This window comes from Oncorhynchus mykiss, chromosome 13 (assembly GCF_057628025.1).
Source record: "Oncorhynchus mykiss isolate SJ-2025 chromosome 13, ASM5762802v1, whole genome shotgun sequence".
In the NCBI taxonomy this organism is placed as follows: Eukaryota; Metazoa; Chordata; class Actinopteri; order Salmoniformes; family Salmonidae; genus Oncorhynchus; species Oncorhynchus mykiss.
This window is the reverse complement of record NC_143034.1, coordinates 52,043,341-52,069,055: the sequence shown is the minus strand read 5'-3', so window position 1 is coordinate 52,069,055 and position 25,715 is coordinate 52,043,341. Positions and strand designations below refer to the sequence as shown.

Sequence of the window (25,715 nt, the reverse complement as noted above, 5' to 3'; positions counted from 1 at the left end):
TATTTCCTTCCCTATATCTGTCTGTCCCCCAGCTCTGTTCCTCGCTTCCACATTAACGTTCCTATGTTGTTTTGTTACTCGTGAGCTGAAGCTGTTTCTGTCTTGTCTGTTACTCATTAAATGTTTGACTCCCTGTACCTGCTTCTCGACTCCAGCGTCGGTTCTTACACATAGTAATATTTCCTGCATCATATCCCCCCACAATACTATCCCCCCATTTCTACTCCCATGGACTTGAAAACCCCCCATAAATGAAATTAACCCCCCCGACAAACTGCCCTAAAATGGTTTCATCCCTATTTAGCTTTCGCTCTACAGTTAGGCTAGGCAGTAGGCTTGTATTTGGTGTGATGATCTGTGAGGTGAAAACATTTTATTTACTTTGTGATTTGTCAAAAACAGTAAACGGCTTGTCAAGTCATGTGCTCCGGTTCTTGTATATACTGTAACAAGTACCTTTACGATTTGTAATATGCTGAAAAGTGGCTAAACTAAGTTCATATTTTTCAGGCAATGAGCGCAGCCATCTTTGACTTTGTGTCTTATAGTGAATGGCATTCTGGGATTAGGGAGTTTTTGCCAAGTCAAACATAAAAAACATGGCTGCCATCATAAAGAATTTAGCTGCTGTCAGCTTAGTTGACACGCATTTATTTTCTAAACAACATTACATTAGTCTCTTGTGCTCACCAGAGATGTGGTACATCAGCACAACCTGTCATTTAGACTGGCTTATGGAATGAGTTTGGCTGTGGATGTGTTCCGTGTGATGATTGGATGATGAAGTTCGCATTCATCTTTTACAATAAAAAGGTCAAATTGAGGAATAAAGTTTAAGACGTTTATTTTCCATCAGTACCATAAAATATTTAGATGCTGTTCAGAGGACAATGCCGTTAAGATGCGTTTGTTGCGTCATACGTTCTGTTGCTACTGTTCCAATCACATATTTGAGATCGTACAGGGAGCACTCATCAACGATCACAAATACGTGATCTTACGCATCAAAGGGTTGAGGACTAGAGTTGTGTTAGCACTGTTGTGGACATAAAAGGGTTGAGGACTAGAGTTGTGTTAGCACTGTTGTGGACATAAAAGGGTTGAGGACTAGAGTTGTGTTAGCACTGTTGTGGACATAAAAGGGTTGAGGACTAGAGTTGTGTTAGCACTGTTGTGGACATAAAAGGGAAAACTCTCTCTCTTTCGGTATCATTAATAACCAGCTTTCAAAAAGAAAGGCACATATAGTTGATGTAACTCCATAACCGAGTTCCAAGAATGAAGAGTGTTAGTTGGAGCCTTTTGCACCGAAGTGGGATTCTATTTCATAGACTACAACTTCAGTTAAATACTCCAAGGAATGAACAACCCTTCTGCAATGTATTACATGTTGTTAGAGCGCCAGCAGCCCACTATTATCATCCTATTGAAATGAGTTGACTTACCCAGTCCAGGTCGGGGCTCTTGTCCTGTGTGACAGACAGCAGGTAGAGGGCAGACCTGAGCACACAGGGAGGCAGGGCCGAGTCTCCCTGCTCCTGCACCGAGCAGAGCAGAGTCACCACACAGGAGAACACCTTGGAGTCAGGGAGCAGCCTGGTACACACACACACACACAAAGTGTTATGGTGCACGAGCACACACACAGCGATTGGTGGTACGGTGATAGGTACAGGAAGTAAATTGTATTGTACAAAACATTATGAACACCATCCTAATATTGGGTTGCACCCTTTTTTCAGAACAGCCTCAATTCATCGGGGCATGGACTCTACAAGGGGTTGAAAGCGTTCTACAGGGATGCTGGCCCATGTTGACTCCAATGCTTCCCACAGTTGTGTCAAATTGGCTGGATGTCCTTTTGGTAGTGGACCATCCTTGACAAACACGGGAAACTGTTGACTCTTGACACATTCAAACCAGGGCACTTGGCACCTACTACCATACCCATTCAAAGGCACTTAAATCTTTTGTCTCGCCCTTTGAACCTCTGAATGGCTCACATACACAATCCATATGTCAAGGCTTACAAATCCTTCTGTAACCTGTCTCCTCCCCTTCATCTACACTAATAGAAGTGGATTTAACAAGTGACATCAATAAGGGATGATAGACTGACCAGGTGAATCCAGGTGAAGCTATGTCATGGAACGAGCAGGTGTTCCTAATGTTTTGTACACTCAGTGTATAGACACACATACATAACCCTCCCATGCTATGTAAATCACTGGCCGCAGTAAACAGACATCTTTCAAAGCAATGCCGTGTCGTTAATAACCATACAACTGAGCCAGTGTATACATGTCCCCAAGTACCTGTCTCCATGCTGCAGGGCCAGGTGCAGCAATGTGAGCAGACAGTACTGAGTGGCCCTGGGGCCGGCAGGGTCACATTGGGGCCCTGGGGACTCACACAGCAGAGAGGGCCACTCACACACACGACAACACAGAGAGGGCAGGCTGGACCTCAACACAGCCTCTATCTCCTCACAGTCTGGGGAACACACACACACACACAGAGAGAGAGAGAACCCTGACACCAGCTCTCAGTAGACCTGTTCATTATTGAATTGCATCACAGTCACAAACAGAACCCCACGTTACCCGGCATAATAAAGTCCAAAGGCCTTCTCCACAGACTTTAAGTGCTACCAAAGAGCTTTACTGTGACGTGAAACCTTAATGCTACTGTGTTTTTCGTGGCTAATGTGTTGTGTCAGTACCTTGTGGGAGGATGCTGGCTGCAGGGTCTGGTTGGGACAGAAGAGACACACTGAGCCTCTGCAGAAAACCACAGCAGGCTGCATTCAGAGCTGGGTTTCTACCGTGAGATGAAAAAGAGTGAGTGAGTGTGAAAAAAAGAGAGGGAGGGACAACTAAGAAAGATAGATGTTGTCTTTTATACACTATACAGTGGGGAGAAAGTATTTGATACACTGCCGATTTGGGAGGTTTTCCTACTTACAAAGCATGTAGAGGTACGTCATTTTTAGCATAGGTACACTTCAAATGTGAGAGAGAATCTAAACCAAAAAAATCCAGAAAATCACATTGTATGATTTTTAAGTAATTAATTAGCATTTTATTGCATGACATAAGTATTTGATTCATCAGAAAAGCAGAACTTAATATTTGGTACAGAAACCTTTGTTTGCAATTACAGAGATCATACGTTTCCTGTAGTTCTTGAACAGGTTTGCACACACTGCAGCAGGGATTTTGGCCCACTCCTCCATACAGACCTTCTCCAGATCCTTCAGGTTTCGGGGCTGTCGCTGGGCAATACGGACTTTCAGCTCCCTCCAAAGATTTTCTATTGGGTTCAGGTCTGGAGACTGGCTAGGCCACTCCAGGACCTTGAGATGCTTCTTACGGAGCCACTCCTTAGTTGCCCTGGCTGTGTGTTTCGGGTCGTTGTCATGCTGGAAGAACCAGCCACGACCCATCTTCAATGCTCTTATTGATGGAAAGAGGTTGTTGGCCAAGATCTCGCGATATATGGCCCCATCCATCCTCTCAATACGGTGCAGTCGACCTGTCCCCTTTGCAGAAAATCATCCCCAAAGAATGATGCTTTTCCATGCTTCACAGTTGGTATGGTGTTCTTGGGGTTGTACTCATCCTTCTTCTTCCTCCAAACACGGCGAGTGGAGTTTAGACCAAAAGGCTCTATTTTTGTCTCATCAGACCACATGACCTTCTCCCATTCCTCCTCTGGATCATCCAGATGGTCATTGGCAAACTTCAGACGGGCCTGGACATGCGCTGGCTTGAGCAGGGGGACCTTGCGTGCGCTGCAGGATTTTAATCCATGACGGCGTAGTGTGTTACTAATGGTTTTCTTTGAGACTGTGGTCCCAGCTCTCTTCAGGTCATTGACCAGGTCCTGCCGTGTAGTTCTGGGCTGATCCCTCACCTTCCTCATGATCATTTATGCCCCACGAGGTGAGAACTTGCATGGAGCCCCGGACCGAGGGTGATTGACCGTCATCTTGAACTTCTTCCATTTTCTAATAATTGCACCAACAGTTGTTGCCTTCTCACCAAGCTGCTTGCCTATTGTCCTGTAGCCCATCCCAGCCTTGTGCAGGTCTACAATTTTATCCCTGATGTCCTTACACAGCCTTCTGGTATTGGCCTTTGTGGAGAGGTTGGAGTCTGTTTGATTGAGTGTGTGGACAGGTGTCTTTTATACAGGTAACGAGTTCAAACAGGTGCAGTTAATACAGGTAATGAGTGGAGAACAGGAGGGATTCTTAAAGAAAAACTAACAGGTCTGTGAGAGCTGGAATTCTTACTGGTTGGTAGGTGATCAAATACTTATGTCATGTAATAAAATTCAAAATATTTGCTTAAAAATCATACAATGTGATTTTCTGTATTTTTGTTTTAGATTCCGTCTCTCACAGTTGAAGTGTACCTATGATAAAAATGACAGACCTCTACATGCTTTGTAAGTAGGAAAACCTGCAAAATCGGCAGTGTATCAAATACTTGTTCTCCCCACTGTATATAATAATGGTATCAAACCTACTCCTGTGTGCAGTAAATGTTCTGACTTAGCATTTCAATTGAGTTAAAAAAAAATATCCAAATGCACTTTGGACTCAGTTTCATTACAGCTCATAGCACAACCACATAGCCAGCCTGGCCTGTGAGCTTGCTCTTCGTCTGCACACAAAACAGACAAGACTGATCCACCGATGAGAGAAGAGCTTTCATGGCCAGACTGAAACCAAGTGACGTGAAAGAAGCTTCTGTGTGTCACCTCTCACTTTCCTGGGCACTTTTACTGGGTTCACTCAATAACAAGTCCACACTATAACAGAGCCATTAGCAATTGTCTGTCTGGGGGGGGGTGATAGTGGTCTGTGTGTGTGTGTGTGTGTGTTCTCAGGTTCTCCTGTTACCGGTTTCCTGCACAGAGGACAGCTTTGTGCTCCAGAGCCAGCCTGAAGAAACCAGAGGATGCTGGAAAGAAGAGAGGAAGAAGAATGGAGGAGGAGACATGGGTCATTTTACCTGGGGGTGAGGAAAACAATGATCCCCCTACCCCTGGACAACATGCCTCACCTAGTTTGGCAGCGAAGAGGGGCATGAGGGAGGGTAGAAGGGAGAACTGGTACGACAGGATGGAGAAGAAGTGCTGGAGCATCTGGGCGCTGGGGGCGAGCTCACAATGCCTCTACACACACACACACACACACACACACACACACACACAGTGTGTGAATGTGTACACACATGGTGCATGAACGTGTGTGTGCTGGGGGCGGGGCTCACTGTGACGGTGGGGATGCAAACAGTGTCACAGCAGTGTAGCAGACACAGACACAGGGACTCCAGCGGGTCCTGACCCTGAACCTGCTTGGACGGAGCTGTGAACACATTCTCCTTCAGGCCAGGCTCAGACGAACACTGCTCCACTAGCCTGGAACACACAGACACACATTAAACACACTGGAAATAGGGGGGTGGGGCGGGGGGTAAATGTTATCGGTGACTGCAACAATTGCATTCTGCCTCACTGACGTGCAGGCGGCATGGAAACAGACCAGGGCCTGGAGTAGAAACCCTCCCGCTCTCGAGGCCTGGCTGCTGGGCTCATCTCCTCTGAGGCTCACCTGGAAGAGAGAGTAACAGGGACACAGTCAAGAAACCTTTCCAATGGTGTTTCCTGAAGTGAAGTGGAGTTCCCCCCCCCCCCCCCCCCCTTGCTGACACACAAAGGTGAACAGAGACTGACTCACTCGGCACCGTGAGGAGGCAGGTAAGGGCAGCTCAGTGCACCGAGCAATAATGTGTTCCACCAGCTTCTCCAGCTGTTTGTACTGTACTGGGCTGGACTGGTGGTTCACCCTACAGAGACACACAGTACAGAGAGAAAACAACATTTAGCTCATGTTTGTGGTGCTCACAGCCAGCACGCGTCCGTCCGTCCATCCGTCTGTCTGTGTACCTGAGGAGGGCGGTGGCAGCGTGGGCTGCCTGTGTTGCCACCTGCAGACTGGGGGAGCAGACTCCAGAGAGCACTGACTCTGCCACGGCCACAAACCCTGGAGCGCTGGGGAACAGACGCACCCCCGCAGGCTGCCTGGAGAGAGACACACCGATAATAAACAGCTGTGACCTCTCTGTCACAGCGCTCCACAGTGATGTTCTGATGTCAGCCACACGGCACCATTAGAGATGTGGTCAGGCAGGCTGTTGCCACAACAACGCTGGACAGCCCAGAGGAACCTGGAAAATCCTCAGAACAACCCACGGCTGTAGGCCGTCATTGTAAATAACAATTTGTTTTTAACTGACTTGCCTAGTTAAATAAAAATACATTTTAAAATACGAGATACTGTGAATGAGGTCAAATTACCCCTCTCTCTCACACCTTTCTCTAGTGCTTGTTCAGCACTGAGACCAGTCTTGTCACTTTCACTGAACGTAAAGGACAAATTGCGATACATTCACAAAATGTCAAATAGACCAGCTGTTATGCATGAGGTAGACAGACCTGATGTCTCACCTCTCTGCTGTTATGTATGAGATAGACAGACCTGATGCCTCACCTCTCCAGTATCTCTGTGAGCAGCAGCAGGCCCTGTCTCTGCACCTCCACGTTAGTCAGCCTCAGGGCCTCCTTCAGACTGCGTACCAGAGACTCAATACCTGACACACACACACACACACTGTGACTTTTACGTCTTGCTCAGTAATTCTATGATGCCATACTGTGAGTGTGTGTGTATGTCCTCTTTCTCTCACCGTAGACAGAGTGACACTGAGAGAAGAAGAGCGGGTCCTCAGTGAGCAGCAGCAGACAGCTGTAGACGGACCACAGCAGCACCTCACTGCCACTGTTCAGACGCTCAAACAGAAACTCTGGGAGAGAGAGAATGATGAGACACAGGAGAGAAAGATACGCTCACAGAGTGGCGTCTCAGACATTCAAACAAGTTCTCTCACCGGGTACGTCTGCCTGGATGAAGGAAGCACAGTACTGGCTGGGGGAGTGGACCAGAATAGCAGCCATACACTGAGCACTGGCCACCTGCAATGTCTCATCCCCACACAGCAACAGCTACAACACACACACATTAGTCGTCATGACAGTGTCTTCAAACACTGCCGTTTTTTAGACACTCAATGTAATCAGTCAAAGACATCTTCTACTGCTGCTATCACATTTTAACAAAAGATGGTGGTAGATTGGTGAAAACCTTTTTGAGTATGAGTGGCAGTGAGCAGCGCTCCAGGGAGAGGTGGGTGCTGGACTGGGCCTCTTGGTCCTGGTCCAGGCTCTGATCCAGATCAGACCGGATCTGCTCACAGGGGCTGTTCATCAGCACAGACACCACCTCACCCAGCTTCAGCAGCTGCTTCAGGAAGCCTGACGCACAAACAGAAAACACACTTCCATATTCACTGATTCATGCTAAATGTTAGGTTACATGCACATATATGATACTACCGCTTATTATATGGTAATAAGCACCTCCCCCTTACAATATGATGGTTCTCACCCAGGCAGTTGATGGTGAGCTGAGAGGAGCAGGCGTGGGACAGGGTCTGCATCAGCAGCACACACACCCTGTCTCTGAGGGGGGAGGGCAGGGACTGGGCCGCTCCCCCCGCCCCCCACACCCTCTGCCACACGTAGAAGACTGAGGCCTTCAGACTCTCGTCTGGGTAGAGCAGCGTGGAGCACAACCGCTCCAACAGGGGCACTGGGGCGAGAGAGAGAGAGAGTGAGAGAGAGAGAGAGAGGGAGCGAGAGAGAGAGAGAGGGAGCGAGAGAGAGAGAGAGGGAGCGAGGAGGGGAGAGAGAGAGCGAGGAGGGGAGAGAGAGAGCGAGGAGGGGAGAGAGAGAGCGAGGAGGGGAGAGAGAGAGCGAGGAGGGGAGAGAGGGAGCGAGGAGGGGAGAGAGGGAGCGAGGAGGGGAGAGAGGGAGAGGGAGCGAGGAGGGGAGAGAGGGAGGGGGAGCAAGGAGGGGAGAGAGGGAGGGGGAGCAAGGAGGGGAGAGAGGGAGGGGGAGCGAGGAGGGGAGAGAGGGAGAGAATGAAAAAAGGGAGGTGGGGGGAGAGGAAATGAGACAGACACATACACACAATAAGGCAGAGACAGACAGAACATAAGGGCGATGACCGATGGGTGAGAAAACAAACAGTGAACAAAGCAGGAACTAAACCCCAGCTACACTCTTGGCTGAGAGTAGCGGTGAACAGACCGTTGTGTGTATAAAGCATGGCATGCTGATACTACACACCAGACTCAGTCAGACACCCTGTTGAATTGAGTTTGTTTAACTTTGACGCAGCCAGCTTGAGCTGCTCATACAAGCCAGCCAGCCTGAGAGTTAGAGGCCCGTCAGACTCCAGAGGCAGCCAGCCAGGAGAGCCTCCCGGCTCCAACCAGGTCTGGCTACATCACAATACAAACGGGAGGAGAGAAAGGAGGGAGAAAACACGTCTGCCTGTGCATTTCAACACTATGCAAAGTAATGTAAAGGAAAATAATGACATCAATTCGACAGATGATTAAAAACAAGCTGTGGCTACTATTTGTGAGTTGAGTTCTCTGTGCTGAATAGTTTCTCCCCCTCTACTGTACTCTCTCTCTCCCTCTCTATTCAGGGCCTCAGTGCCTGTGTATCAGCTGGGAGGCGTGAGCTCGCTGACAGGCAGGCAGGCACCGTCAATAGTGGCAATCCACATGGACTCATGACACCGCGCTGCTTAGACAAAATAGTAAAACAGTGAATGTCCACACACACAAAACTATTACGAAGAGGCTGCGGTTCCGGATTTTCTGGAAAAGTTTTGTGGCAAAACATAAAGAGATTTCTGTCGGAAGTTTACATACACCTTAGCCAAATACATTTAACTCAGTTTTTCCACAATTCTTGACATTTAATCCTAGTAAAAATTCCATGTCTTAGGTCAGTTAGGATCACCACTTCATTTTAAGAATGTGAAATGTCAGAATAATAGTAGAGAATGGTTTTTCTGCTTTTATTTCTTTCATCACATTCCCAGTGGGTCAGAAGTTTACATACACTCAATTAGTATTTGGTAGCATTGCCTTTAAATTGTTTAACTTGGATCAAACGTTTTGGGTAGCCTTCCACAAGCTTCCCACAATAAGTTGGGTGAATTTTGGCCCATTCCTCCAGACAGAGCTGGTGTAACTGAGTCAGGTTTGTAGGCCTCCTTGCTCGCACACACCTTTTCAGTTCTGCCCACAAATGTTCTATAGGATTGAGGTCAGGGCTTTGTGATGGCCACTCCAATACCTTGACTGTGATGTCCTTAAGCCATTTTGCCACAACATTGAAAGTATGCTTGGGGTCATTGTCCATTTGGAAGACCCATTTGAGACCAAGCTTTCACTTCCTCACTGATGTCTTGAGATGTTGCTTCAATATATCCACATAATTTTCTTTCCTCATGATACCATCTATTTTGTGAAGTGCACCAGTCCCTCCTGCAGCGGTTTTGGAGCAGTGGCTTCTTCCTTGCTGAGCGGCCTTTCAGGTTATGTCGATATAGGACTTGTTTTACTGTGGATATAGATACCTTTGTACCGGTTTCCTCCAGCATCATCACAAGGTCCTTTGCTGTTATTCTGGGATTGATTTGCACATTTCGAACCAAGGTACATTCATCTCTAGGAGACAGAATGCATCTCCTTCCTGAGCGGTATGATGGCTGCATAGTCCCATGGTGTTTATACTTGCATACTATTGTTGTACAGATGAACGTGGTACCTTCAGGCATTTGGAAATTGCTCCCAAGGATGAACCAGACTTGTGGAGGTCTACCATTTTTTTCTTTTTTTTTTCTGAGGTCTTGGCTGATTTCTTTTGATTTTCCCATGATGTCAAGCAGAGGCACTGAGTTTGAACGTAGGCCTTGAAATACATCCACAGGTACACCTCCAACTGACTCAAATGATGTCAATTGGCCTATCAGAAGCTTCTAGAGCAATGACATTTTCTGGAATGTAAAAGCTGTTTAAAGGCACCGTCAACTTAGAGTATGTAAACTTCTGACCCACTGGAATTGTGATACAGTGAATTATAAGTGAAATAATATGTATGTAAACAATTGTTGGAAAAATGACGTGTGTCATGCCCAAAGTAGATGTCCTAACCGACTTGCTAAATCTATAGTTTGTTAACAAGAAATTTGTGGAGTGGTAACAAGTTAATGACTCCAACCTAAGTGTATGTAAACTTCTGACTTCAACTGTTTGTAGCTGCTGCCCACTCTGCTACCTACGTAGCTGTTGCTCAGTGCTCCGCTCACTGCCGCTCCCCCCCCCTTGATTGGCTGCTGCTCAGTGCTCTGCTGCTGCTTCCCCCGCCCCCTTGATCTCCAATGAACGTTGTACACAGAAGACATGGTCGACATGTTACAACTATTGCATTCCATACCCCAGCAGGTTATTAAGCATAAGCACAATTTCATTTACTTTTTTCAGGGTGGGAATTAGGCTACATACAGCTATTTACATGTTGCACAAAAAATACATGTTCAACATGTTTGTACAAACTTGAGGTCTGTTGTCACAGTATTGCAAACATAAGCATCCGGGGCACTGGGTGATGAAAATGAACTCGCCCATTTTCAGACTCTGGTTACCGGTCGGGATACGAGCTCGGCTGCCTAGATCGTTCGGGTGCCCAGACGTGGAACAGCTGTAGGTAGCTTACTCATGCCGTAGGCAACTAACATTATCACAGAGAGACTAAATAGCAGTTAGAGGGCCTTGTATGTGGTTAAAATGCAGATTGTTTTTTGCCCCAATGCAAAACTCAAGTGGGGAGTTATACATGCAGCTATATAGGCAGCATATCAAATACGAGCAAGGCACAGACACGCAGTCCAATTAATGTTCCCTTTTCATCATTATTGCAAACATTGGCTATAGCAGGAGGCAGACAGCAGGAGGCAGACAGCAGGAGGCAGGCAGACAGGCAGTCAAAGTAGTAGTGCTGTTTTTCAGCAACTCTGGCTGGTGGCCAAACTATAAAACCAAATTCACAATAACACACACAGCTCACCACCACACAGGCTAAAACCTCTCAATAATATGCCAGCCCCACTTGACCTAAGTTAAGATACAAATGACTAATGGACCAAGTACCTGGTCATTACACAGGTAATGGTGCTAAAATAAATATGGCAGAGAACGCATTGAGGGTGATCGAAGGTAAACACTCAATAGGTAGCACAAAGGAGATGAAGAGCATTTTAATGTGAGCTTGGTGAGAGATGGTGGAGGTGTGGAACACAGTCTCACCATGGCTGGAGGCCAGGCTCTGTGGCAGGGAAGGAACAGCATCTACCAGCTTCCCCAAGAAGGTGAAGGTGGGCAGGAAACCCCTCACACTGGACTGGTCACACAGCTGGACATGGGACAGAGGAAGTTCTACAATCATTTTCACACACTTTTGTGTCTAAATTCATACCAACCAATTCAATCCATTCCTAGAATACAGTATGACTTCCTTCCTGTCCGTCTGTCAATGACAGCTAGTCCACAACCCTTCCATTCCCTCCAGTAACAAAGGTGCACCAACTTCTTTATTCCATCGTTTGAATCTAATCAAGTTTCTTCCTAGTAGTGTGAGAGGACTTGTCCACACCTCAGCCCGCTGTTATCATCCCCAGTCAACCCTACAGTCAGCCCTACCACCTGCTGCTTACTCTAGAGTTTCTACTGTTTCCCAAGGTGACACAACAACACAGACTACAGAGCCAACATTTCAACTGTTTACCAAACAAGCTGGCTTTACCCAACTGATGTGTGTGTGTGTGTGTCTCTCTGGTACTAGACCCAGTCATCTGCTGGTGTAAAGATCAAATCCAAATCAAATCAAATGTATTTATATAGCCCTTCTTACATCAGCTGATATCTCAAAGTGCTGTACAGAAACCCAGCCTAAAATCCCAAACAGCAAGCAATGCAGGTGTAGAAGCACGGAGTGTTGGACCGAGAGTGTTGGACTGAGAGAAACATGTTAATATTAACAGACAAAGCCAATAAAGTGATGACCAAAACGGTGGAAAATCCAAGTCTATCGACAGGCTTAGTGTACAAACGATGGGTAGGCATGAGATTCTATCTGGCATTTATTCCTGTCTCTTTGTTTCTGAGTGAATTTGGAACAGAGAGACAGTGATACTCACTTGTGTGTCTATCTCATCCAGGATGTAGCACACATACTGTTCACTCTGTAACTCCAAGAGCAGCTGAACCAGCACTGAACCAAGACACACAGAGAGAGAGAGAGGGGGGGGGGGGGGGGGGGGGGGTTCCATAACCAACAACACTCGAATTAACAATTCTGCTGAGGCACTCAACAACCTATATCTCTCTTTAACCCAGACTAGGAGAGCCAATGAACCTGGTCATGTTATAGAATGTGCTGACATGAGGTACAAGTTGAGACAATAGTACAAAGATATTACGATTTAGTCAGTAAAGAGTGAGCATTCTCAAGCGGCCGTGTGTATAATCAGGCCATTTAAGCTTTCCTCTTACCCTGTATGGCCTGCTCCAGAGTGGCAGGGTCCTCTACTGTGTGAAGCATCCCTGTACCGAAAACAGAGTCGAATAATGGTAGCGATAAAGCAAGGCTTTGTTTGATTGTGTGTGTGTGCGTGTGTGTATCTTTCTTACCCAGTAAAGATGCTGTGAAATGCAGACAGACCCTGTGGTCCTGCAGTAGCAGCTCCTTCAGAGCCCCAGGACAGCTCTTCAGGATCCCACTGATCCCTGACAGCGCCACAGACTTTCTCACAGACTATTGAAGGGCAAGAGATGTCATTATAATGATAATACATTTTATTTGCGCCTTTCAAGATACCCTGGACACTCAAATGATGGAACCACAGGTGTAGCCAAGTGCATAATAAGGGTTGATGGCAGCTCATGTTAGCTGTTGTAGCAGAAATACCAATATGTGGTTAATAAAACATGTTGAATATTTAGATATCATACCGCAACGTTGTTGCTTTCCATCATCTCAATGACACAAGCGACGCAGATCATCAAGCCGCCCTGGTCCGGGTGACCCATGCGAACACGAACAGACCATTTCGGATCGTGCCTGAAGTGAATATTTTCATAAATCACGTCCACGCTCGTCATTTCACCCTGAAAATCAATGCAGACCAGAATGGTTTGTTTTATTGTGTAACTGGTCATATTTCAATGTATCTAAAGTAAATGTATTGTAACCTACCTTCTTGCCTTTCCTACCGCGGATGCTCGCTAACTTTAGCTAACTTTAGCTTAGCTAGCCGACTGTCACCGGAGATAATTTACTCGTTTTATTTAAACTGCCAGATAATGGGTCAAAATGAATAGGTTAACGTTGTCTTAAATAACTAACTGCCACTAAATAATGTTATTACAAACAAAGCTATCAAGTCTAGCCAAGTAGCTAGAGAAGTCAGAGATTTAACCTTCTCTAAAGAAAGTCATGTAGTTAACTAGCTACTGATGTTCGCGGCAAAACTGTCAATAGTGAATCATGTGACAGCAAGGCTCATTTCTGGCTCAACCAATTTTTATTTTTTATTATTATTATTATTTTTTTACCTTTATTTAACCAGACAAGTCAGTTAAGAACAAATTCTTATTTTCAATGACGGCCTAGGAACAGTGGGTTAACAGGCAGAACGACAGATTTGTACCTTGTCAGCTCGGGGGTTTGAACTTGCAACCTTCCGGTTACTAGTCCAACGCTCTAAACACTAGGCTACCCTGATATTTGGACTGCTACAGAAATATGTATCTTTATTTCAAGCCGAATTTGAACCTGCGACCAAAAACAAGTGCATTGCCTGTGGCAGTATTGAAGCCAGGAATAAAATAAGTTTTTGTCCAACCCAAGCCCACTGCACTGCTGGTGGCCTGTCATAATGGCAGGCTCGGCCGCACGTAACTCCCTGGACCAGAGCGAGTTAGTGATCTGACTCCTGTTAAGTTGATGGAAGAGGGGGTTTGGACCTACAACAAAATCACAATCTCTCATTTGCTTTGATCTGAGGGCTCTGATCTGCACAGGCCAAGGTCTTTGAAGCTGGGGTCTGCATTTCTTCAGATGTTCATATCACCATTCATCTTCATACATAGGGCCCATGGGCTGTTGCTCTGAATCATGTCACAGTGTGTGTCTCAGTCTGTGTGATGCTCAGCTTCCTGTCGAAGTGACAGACAAGACTGACGTTGCTTAGAGACACCATAGGTCTGTGACCACCAGCCAAAAAAGACTGAGTGACTAATGTGGAGGCAAAAAATAAGAGCCTTCAGAATGTAATACATGGATGGTTCTGTAGAACGGGTTCACAATAACATTTTATCATTGTATTAGCTACTTATTTCACATTTAGTAATAGACTTACATTTGCCAATTAGGTTATTGATGCAAAGTAACTGACGAATCTATTAACATTAGCCTTTTGATATGGAGCCACTACTTTATCTACCTTTATCTATCTAGCTGTATAATAATGTTCATTCTGAATTGGTCCATGAATGTAAGCCTCAGCATATGTGAAGGAGAGAGAGAAAGAGAGGGAGAGATGGGAGGGGCGTGAGGTACTAAATTGTATGTTGAGCGTCCCAGCAGCAGGTTCGCTTGACCGTGAGAAGTGAAAATTCATAAAAGGGGATCAACCGCACTGAGAGGGATGAGTGAATTCCGATTGCTATCGTAACTTTAGGACTAATTTATTGACTTTTAATTGACGCTTTCGTGGTGTTTGTGGTGTAATATGTGACAAGGGGGAAGCAGGAGCTTACATCTACGGAAGGTATTGTCTTGTATACATTTAATCTAACATATTTACCTGCCTAATAATTCATAATACAACACACAACCAGGTTGTTACAGAAGCCATAGGATTCGAGTGGATTATTGCAATAGGGTATATATAAAATAACAAAAATGATTTTTAAACTCATTTGTAATTTTCCACTGTTTTTAAATTCGTTTGTATGCGATGTGCATGCTGAATATGATGTTGTGCATTCTATTCTAATTGGGTCATTTTCTAAACTTTTCATTAACTTAAACAACTGTGTATTTATTACATAGGCATAACTGTTGCATTTGCGCTTTGGCTGCTGTCAGATGCTTGTGTAATGTTTCAGGGATGTTTTATTCATTATCTGTATGTATACAAAATCTTCCAACGTTTCCTTATTTGGTTCACGCAATTATTTCGTTTCTTTCGAGTAACAGCATCACTTCCTGGTGCCAGGAATGAGTCAAATAATATTTATGTATAGACTTACTGTGAAACATTGCTTTGTCTGTTATCAAGCAAATGCTTAGGCCTACAAAAAAGTCACAACAGAATGGAATACATTTATAATAATGACACTCTGCATAGCATTATGTCAATGCTACTTCATAGAAGCTTCAATATCAACTCTAATTACTGAATGTCAATTGTTGTTTACATTAAGTCTTTTTGTCCAGTGATTGGTATCTGTTGGCACCTCCATGCAGCATAAACACTAATCCCTTCACTGAACCAGTTTCACAGATACAGATCAGCACTTTCCATAAGAGATGAAATGCACAATGAACAAACAATAGAACTGAATCTACCAATAACAGTGAGGAGGTCTCACCCTTATCTTTTCCCTATGCATGAGAAGGCAATGCAGGTGGTAAGAGGAGTGAGGGATTGTTATGTCACATGTGGGCATATAAAAGGTACAGAATGCAAGCTGGGGACACCAGGTGCCTTCGTGGCCACAGCAAAGTGCCACAGTACCAATACAAGATCAGGGAGAATTCACTTTCTCTAGGAGACACAACCTAGTTAGTCAGAACATGACCAGTCAGACATGAAGATTGAATGTGGCTTTCATTTCCATTAGAATGAGGGAGGAGGGGAAATGGGTGAGGGAAAAGAAGCTTTGACAGAAAGATGGAGTAGGGGCATCTCTTGCCAGGGATGCATTTTGTGTCTGAATAACACTATGATGTAGATGGAAGTAAGTGGAAAGCTGAGGAGTTGAAAAGGGCAGAAGAGAGAGGGAGAGGATGGAAGAGAGTGTAGTGACTGAGGATAGAAAATAAAAGTGAAAGAGAGCATTTTGGTCAAAGCAACAAAAAAGTGTCAGGGGGCTTTTGGAAGGCAAGTGTGCAGCTGGATTATGAAGACTGAACGGTGCATGATACAATGCTGCTGGTTTTTCCTGTCTGAAAAGAGGTGAAGAAGAATAGACAATTATCCATCACTAATGTAAGACACGATAAAGGCAAATGTGAGGGCAGATAAATGGTTCCGTATGTATGACATGTTTGATCTCAGGAGCACTCAGTGTAATAGCGTTTACCGTGCACTTTGTAGACTTCCTTTCCTCAGTTCATTAGATTGATGGTGGGATTGCTTTGTGCAGAGACTCCATTGAGTAGGAAGAAAAGCCATAAGGCATTAGACTAGAGAGTAGGAACAAAGGGGAGAAGAGTGAGATATTCTAACTTCCGTGAGACATTTTCCATCTGCTCTGCTCAGGCATTGTAACTTTGATCCACTTATCCACCAACACGCAGTGCTGCTCAACTCAACCCAGGTTCCCCTAAGTAGTGATACATTTCTGCAACCGTTTTAACGGCTGGTAAGATGACAGTAAGACTGACTTTGTTCTGTTTTTTGTTTTTCTATCTATTTTTCCCTCCATCTTATTCCTACTGTATCACTCCATTCTAGTCCTCTAAAGACCTCTTCCTGTTTCAAACCCCCTTCATCCTCCCTTCTTCCCCCTCTCCCTCCCCCGTGTACCGTTCCTCTCTTCACGCTGTCTCTCTGTGACCTCTCCATCATCCATCCACCTTCTTCTCTTTTGTTCCAACCTCGTCCCCTGTAACTCCCGTATCCTGCTGTGCACACTCTCTACCAATTGTGTGTGTGCCATCTATTGTATGTCTGTGTCGGTGAGAAACCCGCCACAGCGGCGGCGCTCTCTGGGTCCCGTTTCGCCTAAACGCATCTACAGAAACCTGTCGGTCAGGCTGAGGGGCGGAGAGTCCTCTTTTTCCGGAGAGACAGACATGCCGAAACATCCATGCAAGGCCCCTCACACAGTAAGACATCCTGAGAGAAAGTGAATTATGGAATCACTTTGGGTGTTTTATCTTTGAGAATTGTCTAATATTGTTGTTCCATACTATCATCTAAAGTAACATTTTCTTCCTGCATTTTTCTGCCATGCCCTCTTACCCTGTATCCCTCCATGTGCCTGTTTCTAATTTCTCACTCAATCCCCCTCTACTTCCCCTGTATTAGTATAAGAACCTGTGGGAGGCCGTGGAGAATGAGGACACCCTGGCGGTGCAGAGCCTGCTATTCAGGGACAGAGTGTGTGGCGGAGGAGGAGGACGGGATAAAGAGAAGAAAGAGAAGGACTGGGAAAGAGAGAGGGAGAAAGGTGTAAACAGAGTGAGTGAGCAGGGCCTGGTACCTCTGGACGTGGCTGCTCTAACCCAGAACTCCCCTCTGCTGCACGTGTTGACCAAGGCAGGAGCCAGACACAACCCCGTCTGTGAGTCTTACACAGTGACGTAGATTGAATCAGTGCAATCAAGAGATGGTCAAGTAACAGTTGTACACATTTCACACAAACAATGGTTCATCCAGTACATTAAGACATTATTATTTTGGGGTAATGACTACTAGTGAGTGATATTTAAATGTAATGTTTACAGATATAATTCCTGTCACCCTTTCCCTCTATCTTGTTCCCACACTGTGTAAACAATGCAAAACATTTTTATTATCTCTCTCTCCCACTCTCTATCCTCTCTCTCTCTCTCTCTCTCTCTCTCCCTACCTCCCTCCCTTTCTCTCAGTGTGTCTTCCAGCGGAGTGGTTGTGCAAGCTGGATGCCCTGGTGATGTTGGCTGACAGGCAGGTGGAGGACAGAAGGGAGGAGCTACTGGGTGGAGCAGGGGCGGGGCCACATGTGCAGGCCGACATACAGAGGCAGCTCCACCTCTGGACTCTGCGGCAGCAGCTGTACTGCAGGATGAGGGAGAGCTTCCACCACACAGGTCAGAGGCTAGGGGTCAGGGGTGATGAAGGACAAGTATGATGCACGCAAGCCAGTCTCATTGATTTGTTTATGTTATGTACTTTTGGTTCCAAGTCTGTGTTTACTGTCTGCGTGTCTCTCCATCTCTCTGTATCCTCTAGACCTCCCTGGCCCACCCAGTAGCGTGTCACTGTTTGTGACCAGTGCCTCTTCCCTGTTTGTGTCCATTCGAGAGCCAACCGGTATCACCACTGGATTGATCACCTGCTACAGAGGTGGGGTTCTCCTACTCTAACTCTAACATTGGCTCTAATCACTATTACAATCACCACTCAGTCCTCAATATCATAGATACATCCGTGTCTCTCTTCCTGTCACCTCCTACAGTGGAATGGAGCACCTCTGCCAACTTCAAGAGTATACTTGGCTCAGCCCAAGTGATCGACACTAAGACCCCCGTCCACAGCATCACAGGACTCAAGACAGTAAGAGACACGCGAACCCGGTCACATCTCCTGAACCAGGACACCCTGAGGCTAGGAGGCACTTAACCTCAACTCTCTCAGTTACCTGCATAAATTAACAACTACAATGTAAAGTTATTTGCCCTGGTCTGCCTGTTCGTAAGGTTAAGTCATGATGATAATGTATTGGTCTCTTAGGGAATGCACTACTTTGTGAGAGTGACCGCCTACAATGTGAAGGGATGGGGCCCGGCTCAGAGCTCCAGCCCAGTCAGTGCTGCCCCCTCCAGTGAGTAAATGGAACTGCAGACAGCCAGACAAAAGAGCTTTCCGATATTCTATATTGTCATCAATGCTCTGCGTAGAAGTTGACCCTAATCACAGATCAAGAATCAGCTCCCCAAATACCAATCTCAGCCATTTGAAGAAAACAGCTGACCTTGGATCATATGACTCCACAATGAGTATCAGTGAACGCTGGTGGGCTGTGTCTCCCTCTGCAGGCTGGAGGGAGTGTATGGGAGTGAAAACTCCAAGCAGGAACAAGGAGGCTCTAGCCAGGAGACTGTTGGAGCAGACCAGAGAGCCACACTACAAGGGATACTGTATAGGTAGTGTACTTCTTGAACCATAACATAGATACCGCATCTCAGTTCTGCCTCTCATACAAGGGGAATTAATATACTATTCAAATGATTTGTGTAAAATTAACATCCTTGTACATTAATTTTTTGTATATATATTTTTTTTATATACACCTGTATAATACACGAGAAAGTAAACAGTATCAGTCACTCAAAATAATACTCTGGCTCTTTCACATGGTCCTCCATGTCTGAATGTCTCATTCCTTTGTCCTGTGGCCCATAGAGAGCTGCAAGCCCCAGAGCCCCAGTAAGCGCCTGTCTATGTCTCGCAGCCTGAAGCTGCTCTTCCAGTCTGCCACCAAGTTTGTCCGTCTCCTACAGAGGTGAGATAGCAGTGCTCCTCACCCAACAACTATGTATCTCTGCCACTAACCTCTCCCATGGTTACATTTAGAGAAAGATCCCACTCTGTCTTTGTTCCCTCAGTACATCCCCTACTCTTCAAACAAGTGTCCCTTTCTGCCCTCTCTTTATTGCACCTACCTCTCTATTCAGTTTTCTTCTGTCTTCCCTCGTTAGGATGAAACTAATCTTATTCTCTCCTCTGTTCTTCCTCTTTGTCTCATTGTTAGGGGTGTATACCTGGCAACTGTGTTCTACAGAAAGGAAAACATCCTGGTCACAGCAGATGACCAGCTCCCATTGGTGGAGATCCAGTGCTGCTCCACCTCCATCTCTCAGGACTTCCTTTGGTTTGCCAAGGTTAGCTGTCAATCTAATTAAATACTTTGGTAGGTATACCGGTATGAAATATATGTTCCAAAGTTACATTGTCTATTTTCTATCTTTCTATCCCTCTCTCTCTTTCTTACAGTTGTCCTGTGCGTGGCAACAGGTGCCCTGGCTCCAGCAGGCCCTCTCCTCCGCTCTCTCCTCCTCTTCATCACTACTTCAGAACAGGCACAATATCTTGCAGGCTGTAGCACAACTACAGGTGAAAAAAAGGATAATGTATACTGATAGGTCACTGTACATGGCCTTCTCATCAATCAAGCACCTAGCAAAGATGAAGAGACAACATTTTCTGTGAGCTTTCTCTTTCACTGCCTGTTTCTCGTTTGCTTTCCTTTTCACTATTTCTATTAAAATATTTCATACTTTTCTCCCTCTCTCCTTCCCTGCCTCTCTCTGCAGTCCTCTCTGGGGACAGTAGACTTGGGGCAGGTGTACTATGAGCCTCTGAAGGACAGGCAGGGTAATGTCCTGCTGGTGACAGTTAAGGATTGTGCGGCCCACACAAAACCCCCAGACCTCCCTCTCCACTGGGTCCCCCTGGCCTGGTTGGAGAAGATCCGGAGCAGGACCCCTCTACTCCCAGAGCCTACTGCCATGGACACCCTCACAGAGCAGCTCAAGGTGACCCTTCCTGGCTGGAACACTGTGTGCTCGTGTTTATACACAGTAGTAAGGCTTCTTATTGTGCTAATACAACAATGCCTTTCTCTGTGTCCCTCACCAGGAGAAAGTGTCCTTCCACAGACGCAGTGTCCAGTGGGCCCAGCCTGGCCTGTACGTGGGCATCTTGAAGCTGTGCAGCACAGTGGAGCAGATCAGGGTTCTAGTGCCCCAGAGGCTGCCCAACCTGCTATGCCACGCCAGAATGCGCCACAATCCCCATGTGTCCCGGTAACACAGCTAACATACTACAACTGAGCTTACCACTGAGTTCAGTATGCACTACCACATACAGACTGACTTTTAAACTGTTCTGACCTGGTATAGCTGATGATGAATGGAATACGGTATGATACTTAGAATGAAGTGTGTCCTCAATGTTTTTCTAGTGTTTTTAAGGATTACTGACTGGTCAAATGAGATCATTGCTAATGATAGTTCCTTGTGATGTGTCTTGGGCTGCATTTTTCTTTTAGCGATGAATGGGCGTGGTTACAAAGCCACAACATGTTAACAGCCAATGAGGACACAGAGGGTGAGGATGAGACCTCGATGGACATCTCTGGGCTGGGGGAGTTTGTGAGGTCACTCAGGGCCGCTGTCACTCTCCTGTTGACAAAGCTCAACATCCCCCTCTACAGGGTAACCATGGTTTCACTTACTCTCCAACTCACATGCTTTTAGATCTCATTTGAATGTTATACTGTATCTTGTGATACACCTCTCTTACCTCCTCTTGTCTTCTCTCTCTATTATTTTATTTTTTATTTTTCTCTCTCTCGATGTTCTTCACCTCTTCTCCTCATCCTCTGATCATCACTTCTTTCTCCCTGCTCTCCTCTCCTACAGGCGTATCAGTACGGTGTGTACACTCGGGAGCTGCTGCAGTTTGGGGATAAGATGTCCATGCTGCTCCTACTGCCCCCTAGTGAAGACTTCAGTTCTAGCTACTGGCCCCTAGTGGGCACCAAGGAACCAGGCCTCACAATGCCACTGCAGATCTTTGAGCTGGGTATGTATTGGTGCCAGGGTTGGGTTTAAGTTTCGAGTATTTAGTGTCACACGCACAAGTACAGTAAAATGTCTTTCTTGTTTGCTCTTTCCCAACAATGCAGTAATCAATATCAGTATTAGTATAAAAAAAGTAATAAAAAGTAAAGTAGAACAAAAACACAGAAATAGAAATAAGAAGAATATGAGAAAGTAAGTAAGCTATATACAGGATCAGTTCTAGGATCAGTGCCAATACCACATTTACAATGTGCAGGGATACCTGAGTGGGAGGGTTAGATATGTATAGGGGTAAGGTGACTAGGCATCGGGATATATGATAAACAGAGTAGCAGCAGTGTATTTGATGATTGTATGTGAGTGTGTGCGCGTGTGTAGAGTTAGTATGAATGTATGTGCATGTTATGTGTGTGTGTGAGCAAATGAAGTGTGTGCATGTGTGCTTGCCGTGCGGAAGTAGAGAGAACAGTCTATGGGGTGGCTGGAGTCTTTAACATTTTTCTGGGCCTTCCTTTCACACCACCTGATTTAGAGGTCCTGGGTGGCAGGGAGCTCAACCCCAGTGATGTTCTGGGCTGTCCACACCACCCTTTGTAGTGCCATGTGGTCGACGTCGGTGCAGTTGCCATACCAAGCAGTGATGCAGCCAGTTAAGATGCTCTCAATAGTACAGTTGTAGAACGTTTTGAGGATTTCAACCTCCTGGGGGGCAAGAGGCTCTGTCGTGCCTTCTTCACGACTGTTTGTGTGTGTGTGTGGACCATTTGAAGTCCTTAGTGATTTGGACACCGAGGAACTTAAAGATCTCGACCTGCTACACTGCAGCCCTGTCTCGGGGCGTGCTCGCCCCCCATTTCCTGTAGTCCACGATTAGCTCCTTGGTCTTATTGACGTTGAGGGAAAGGTTCATGGACAACATAGAGAATATAAGATGTCATGCCATTTATGTTTTGGCTCAGAGTAAACGGTCAGTGGTGGTGAGCTTAGATTTTTCTCTTTATTTTCTGTCTAATCCTCCCGTCTCACAGTGCACTTCTGGACGTACGAGCAAGACTTCCTGTCTCAGTACTGTCAGGTCTGGGTTCGGTTGGAGCTGGACGCCCATCTGTCCCAGCAGGCTTTGCGAGAAGCTCTGGACACGAAGGAGGTGCAGGAGGCCAGAGACCGCCTTGGTCACATCACTCAGCTCTCACAGGTAGACTACCCATAGAGAGTAATGAAATAGATATCAAAGGAGGACAGTATGTGTGTATGAGAGGGAATGAGCCCCCTTGCCTCTCTGTCCCTTTGCCCTGTTTAGAGTCTTGAGGTGGTGTGGCGTGAGGCCCGGTGGATCATGGATGTCCTGCAGTGTGTCCGCTCTAAACAGTGGGTGGGGGCGGTACCTCTGGGCCTGGTCATGGGAGGAGACCCACCTGCCTGCCCAGACGATGAGGAGGATGACAGGCCTACCACCAGAGTCTGGCCCCAGCGCATACTCTCTCAAAATAAAATATCAGGTGACTTGTTAATGTAGTAGATGTAGTTAATTCATTATGCACTGTCTTTGATTGGAGCATTAGAGAGCAGGCAGGGGTGAGAAGAAAATTGTTTTATATTGTGATGCACTTAATTCCTTAGTTTGATATTCAGTCACTTCCTTTGTCTGTTTGATGTAACTAACTCTCCTTTCTGTTGGCCCTCTCCTCTCACTGCCTCTAGAGAGCATTACCTGTACTGTTACAGACGTTGGTGTCAGCAGTGGGATCTCTGAGCCAATATGTATCCCGGGGGTCCATGAAAAGGCTGTGGGTTTAATTGAGGGGGCTAGCAAAGGGGGGTACCCCGTGGACCTCAGTGCCCAACAGCCTGTTGTGGCGTTCAACAGCCTGGACCAGTCAGGAGTTGGGTTCGACAGTGTGGCCCAATCAGAAGTGTTATATCATAACATTATGGCCCAATCAGAAGTGGTATATCATAACATTATGGCCCAATCAGAAGTGGCAGATCATGACATTGTGAACCTGCCAGCTGCCTACAGTGGAGAACTGGAGTATCCTCACAGTTTTGTCAGTGATGTGATCCCGCCTCTACCAGAGCTGGACATCATCTTCCCCACACTGAGTCTGATAGATGAAGAGAGGGAGGAGGACCCTGTACCTGGGAGGATGGATATGTTTGACAGTTTAAGTCTTGGAGTCGGTGAAAGCGAGGCTTTCTTTGGACTAAACTCTGACTTGAAGAGTGGACCTAAGGGTTGCTCCCTCTCTGATGTGCATCATGATACGAACTCACTGACAGCAGGCCTTAGTTTAGGAGACAGAACCTGTGCAGATACACTGTTCTCAGGTCATTTAGACAGGCTGGCCACATCTGCCCCTCTTCCCATTGTAAGGACCACACCTGCCCAGAGCTGGGATTTACCTACAGAGGACACTATGGTACATGCTGGCAACAGGGGGGGCAGCATGCCAGCCAGGAGCCAGGTTAAGTGGGTGAACTCTAACCAGGCATCCTGATGTATCCAGATATTATTAGAACTGAACGTTACACCGAAATACATTGTACTTACTCATCGTGCCTCTCTAAGAATTTGACAACCAATTCTCAACAAATTCTTAATATGCTTTTAGTGCCTTTAACTAACAAACGGTGGGATATTGTGTGGCAAACGGTGGGATATTCATTTGTTGTTTTCTCATCACGTTATCTGACTCTCTGTAGTTGTTCCAGTGGTGATATAAAGGGCCTGTCTCCAAGAGGCCCGGTAGACATGTTCTGTGCTTCTGTACGCGAGAAGTCTCCCTGTTGCAACTTGTATTAAACTGAATTGATGTATGATTGTCTATATCCACAACTGCTATTCTCTTTTGTTCAATGTAAAATACTCTTCACCGTATTGCACTCTATTAACCTGTTGCACTTGTGTCCTTTGAACACACAACTAGCTAGTCTACAGTAAAATCAGTTGAATGGTTTATCTTTATGAAATGACAAAATAAAAATATTTTCAGCTGTATTTGTGTTGTTCCACATTTTATTTCTAAGAAAAAAGTTTGTTGTATTTTTTTTTTTACATGATCCTTTTCAGAAACGGGTGTGTATTTGAGAAGGTTACACAGGCCAACTGGGTATTAAGATGAGGATATGTGTGAGGATATCAATTCAAAATGCCAATATTACAGGTCCAATGCAGTTGTTTTTATCTCAATATCAAATCATTTCTGGGTAACAATTAAGTACCTTACTTAGATTTTTTTCTAATTAAAATACTCAAAAAATTATCCCCAACCGCAGGACTATACACTGAGTGCACAAAACATTAAGAACACCTGCTCTTTCCATGACATGCTGACCAGCTGAATCCAGGTGAAGCTATGATCCATTATTGAGGTCATTTGTTAAATCCACTTCAATCAGTGTAGATGAAGGGGAGGAGACAGGTTACAAAATGATTTTTAAGTCTTGAGACAATTGAGACATGAATTGTGTATTTGTGCCATTCAGAGGGGAATGGGAAATTCAAAAAATGTAAGGGCCTTTGAACTGGGTAGGGTAATAGGTGCCAGGCCACCAGTTTGTGTCAAGAACTGCAACCCTGCTGGTTTTTGACGCTCAGCAGTTTCCCTTGTGTATCAAGAATGGTCCATCACCCAAAGGACATCCAGCCAACTGAAACACAACTGTGGGAAGCATCGGAGACAACATGGGCCAGCATCCTGGGAGAACGCTTTCAACCCCTTGTAGAGTCCATGCCCCGATGAATTGAGGCTGTTCTGGGGTAGGCCAACAGTTCCCTTGAAGTGCCATAGGCCTATTTGAAGTCCCCATCTTGTGACTGTCGAATTTGTATAGCGCCTCACAATCATCACACATAACAAAGCCGGCACTGCTATCATCCTCTTTTACCACTTCACCAAATCTTTACAAACGGTTACTTTTCTGGCCCTCCCTTCTCTTTATTTTCAACTCTCCATTTCACAGATTTTCTTTTATTGAATTAAACTCTGACATTGTCCCTTTTGCCTCCATGGATCGACTTTAAAATGTGCTGCCTGTTCCCAAAAGCATTTGGCGATTGGCGTGTAGGATATTGGGCGCGTGTACTGTTAGGCCCTAAAAATTCAATGTAGCCTATAGATATAAATAGCAATATAATTATA

General features: G+C 45.7%; 2 protein-coding genes across 2 annotated transcripts in view; one reads left to right on the top strand and one right to left on the bottom strand.

Annotated features, from left to right (window-relative positions):
• mei1 (meiotic double-stranded break formation protein 1) overlaps positions 1 to 13,463 on the bottom strand; it is a 29,687-nt gene extending 16,224 nt beyond the window's left edge. The window contains exons 1-19 of the mRNA XM_090196573.1: positions 13,002 to 13,463; positions 12,681 to 12,804; positions 12,543 to 12,593; positions 12,188 to 12,261; positions 11,298 to 11,403; positions 7,517 to 7,720; positions 7,214 to 7,383; positions 6,960 to 7,074; positions 6,759 to 6,875; positions 6,563 to 6,662; positions 5,959 to 6,093; positions 5,750 to 5,858; positions 5,532 to 5,623; positions 5,283 to 5,430; positions 5,073 to 5,184; positions 4,910 to 4,970; positions 2,723 to 2,820; positions 2,316 to 2,493; positions 1,446 to 1,596 (exon numbers count right to left, since the gene is read on the bottom strand). Coding sequence (XP_090052699.1) covers positions 1,446 to 1,596; positions 2,316 to 2,493; positions 2,723 to 2,820; positions 4,910 to 4,970; positions 5,073 to 5,184; positions 5,283 to 5,430; positions 5,532 to 5,623; positions 5,750 to 5,858; positions 5,959 to 6,093; positions 6,563 to 6,662; positions 6,759 to 6,875; positions 6,960 to 7,074; positions 7,214 to 7,383; positions 7,517 to 7,720; positions 11,298 to 11,403; positions 12,188 to 12,261; positions 12,543 to 12,593; positions 12,681 to 12,804; positions 13,002 to 13,208 — 2,352 coding nt within the window. The 5' untranslated portion in view covers positions 13,209 to 13,463. The remainder of the gene's footprint in view (positions 1 to 1,445; positions 1,597 to 2,315; positions 2,494 to 2,722; positions 2,821 to 4,909; positions 4,971 to 5,072; positions 5,185 to 5,282; positions 5,431 to 5,531; positions 5,624 to 5,749; positions 5,859 to 5,958; positions 6,094 to 6,562; positions 6,663 to 6,758; positions 6,876 to 6,959; positions 7,075 to 7,213; positions 7,384 to 7,516; positions 7,721 to 11,297; positions 11,404 to 12,187; positions 12,262 to 12,542; positions 12,594 to 12,680; positions 12,805 to 13,001) is intronic.
• A 1,110-nt stretch (positions 13,464 to 14,573) lies between these two features.
• Positions 14,574 to 24,571, top strand: LOC110486441 (ankyrin repeat and fibronectin type-III domain-containing protein 1-like). Its single transcript, XM_021558047.3, has 18 exons — positions 14,574 to 14,821; positions 16,736 to 17,109; positions 17,312 to 17,567; positions 17,875 to 18,075; positions 18,218 to 18,331; positions 18,444 to 18,541; positions 18,719 to 18,809; positions 19,024 to 19,131; positions 19,391 to 19,490; positions 19,740 to 19,869; positions 19,982 to 20,101; positions 20,302 to 20,523; positions 20,627 to 20,793; positions 21,039 to 21,204; positions 21,412 to 21,574; positions 22,602 to 22,768; positions 22,874 to 23,072; positions 23,275 to 24,571. Exons 2-18 carry the CDS (start codon positions 16,948 to 16,950, stop codon positions 24,069 to 24,071), a joined length of 3,261 nt encoding a protein of 1,086 aa, XP_021413722.3. The 5' UTR covers positions 14,574 to 14,821; positions 16,736 to 16,947; the 3' UTR covers positions 24,072 to 24,571.
• The last annotated feature ends 1,144 nt before the right edge of the window (positions 24,572 to 25,715 follow it).

Coding starts and splice junctions, on each gene's coding strand:
- LOC110486441 (XM_021558047.3), top strand. CDS start 16,948: ATGTCTGTGTCGGTGAGAAACCCGCCACAGCGGCGGCGCTCTCTGGGT. Junction 18,810..19,023: donor AGTCAGTGCTGCCCCCTCCA/GTGAGTAAATGG, acceptor CTCCCTCTGCAG/GCTGGAGGGAGTGTATGGGA. Junction 22,769..22,873: donor ACATCACTCAGCTCTCACAG/GTAGACTACCCA, acceptor TGCCCTGTTTAG/AGTCTTGAGGTGGTGTGGCG.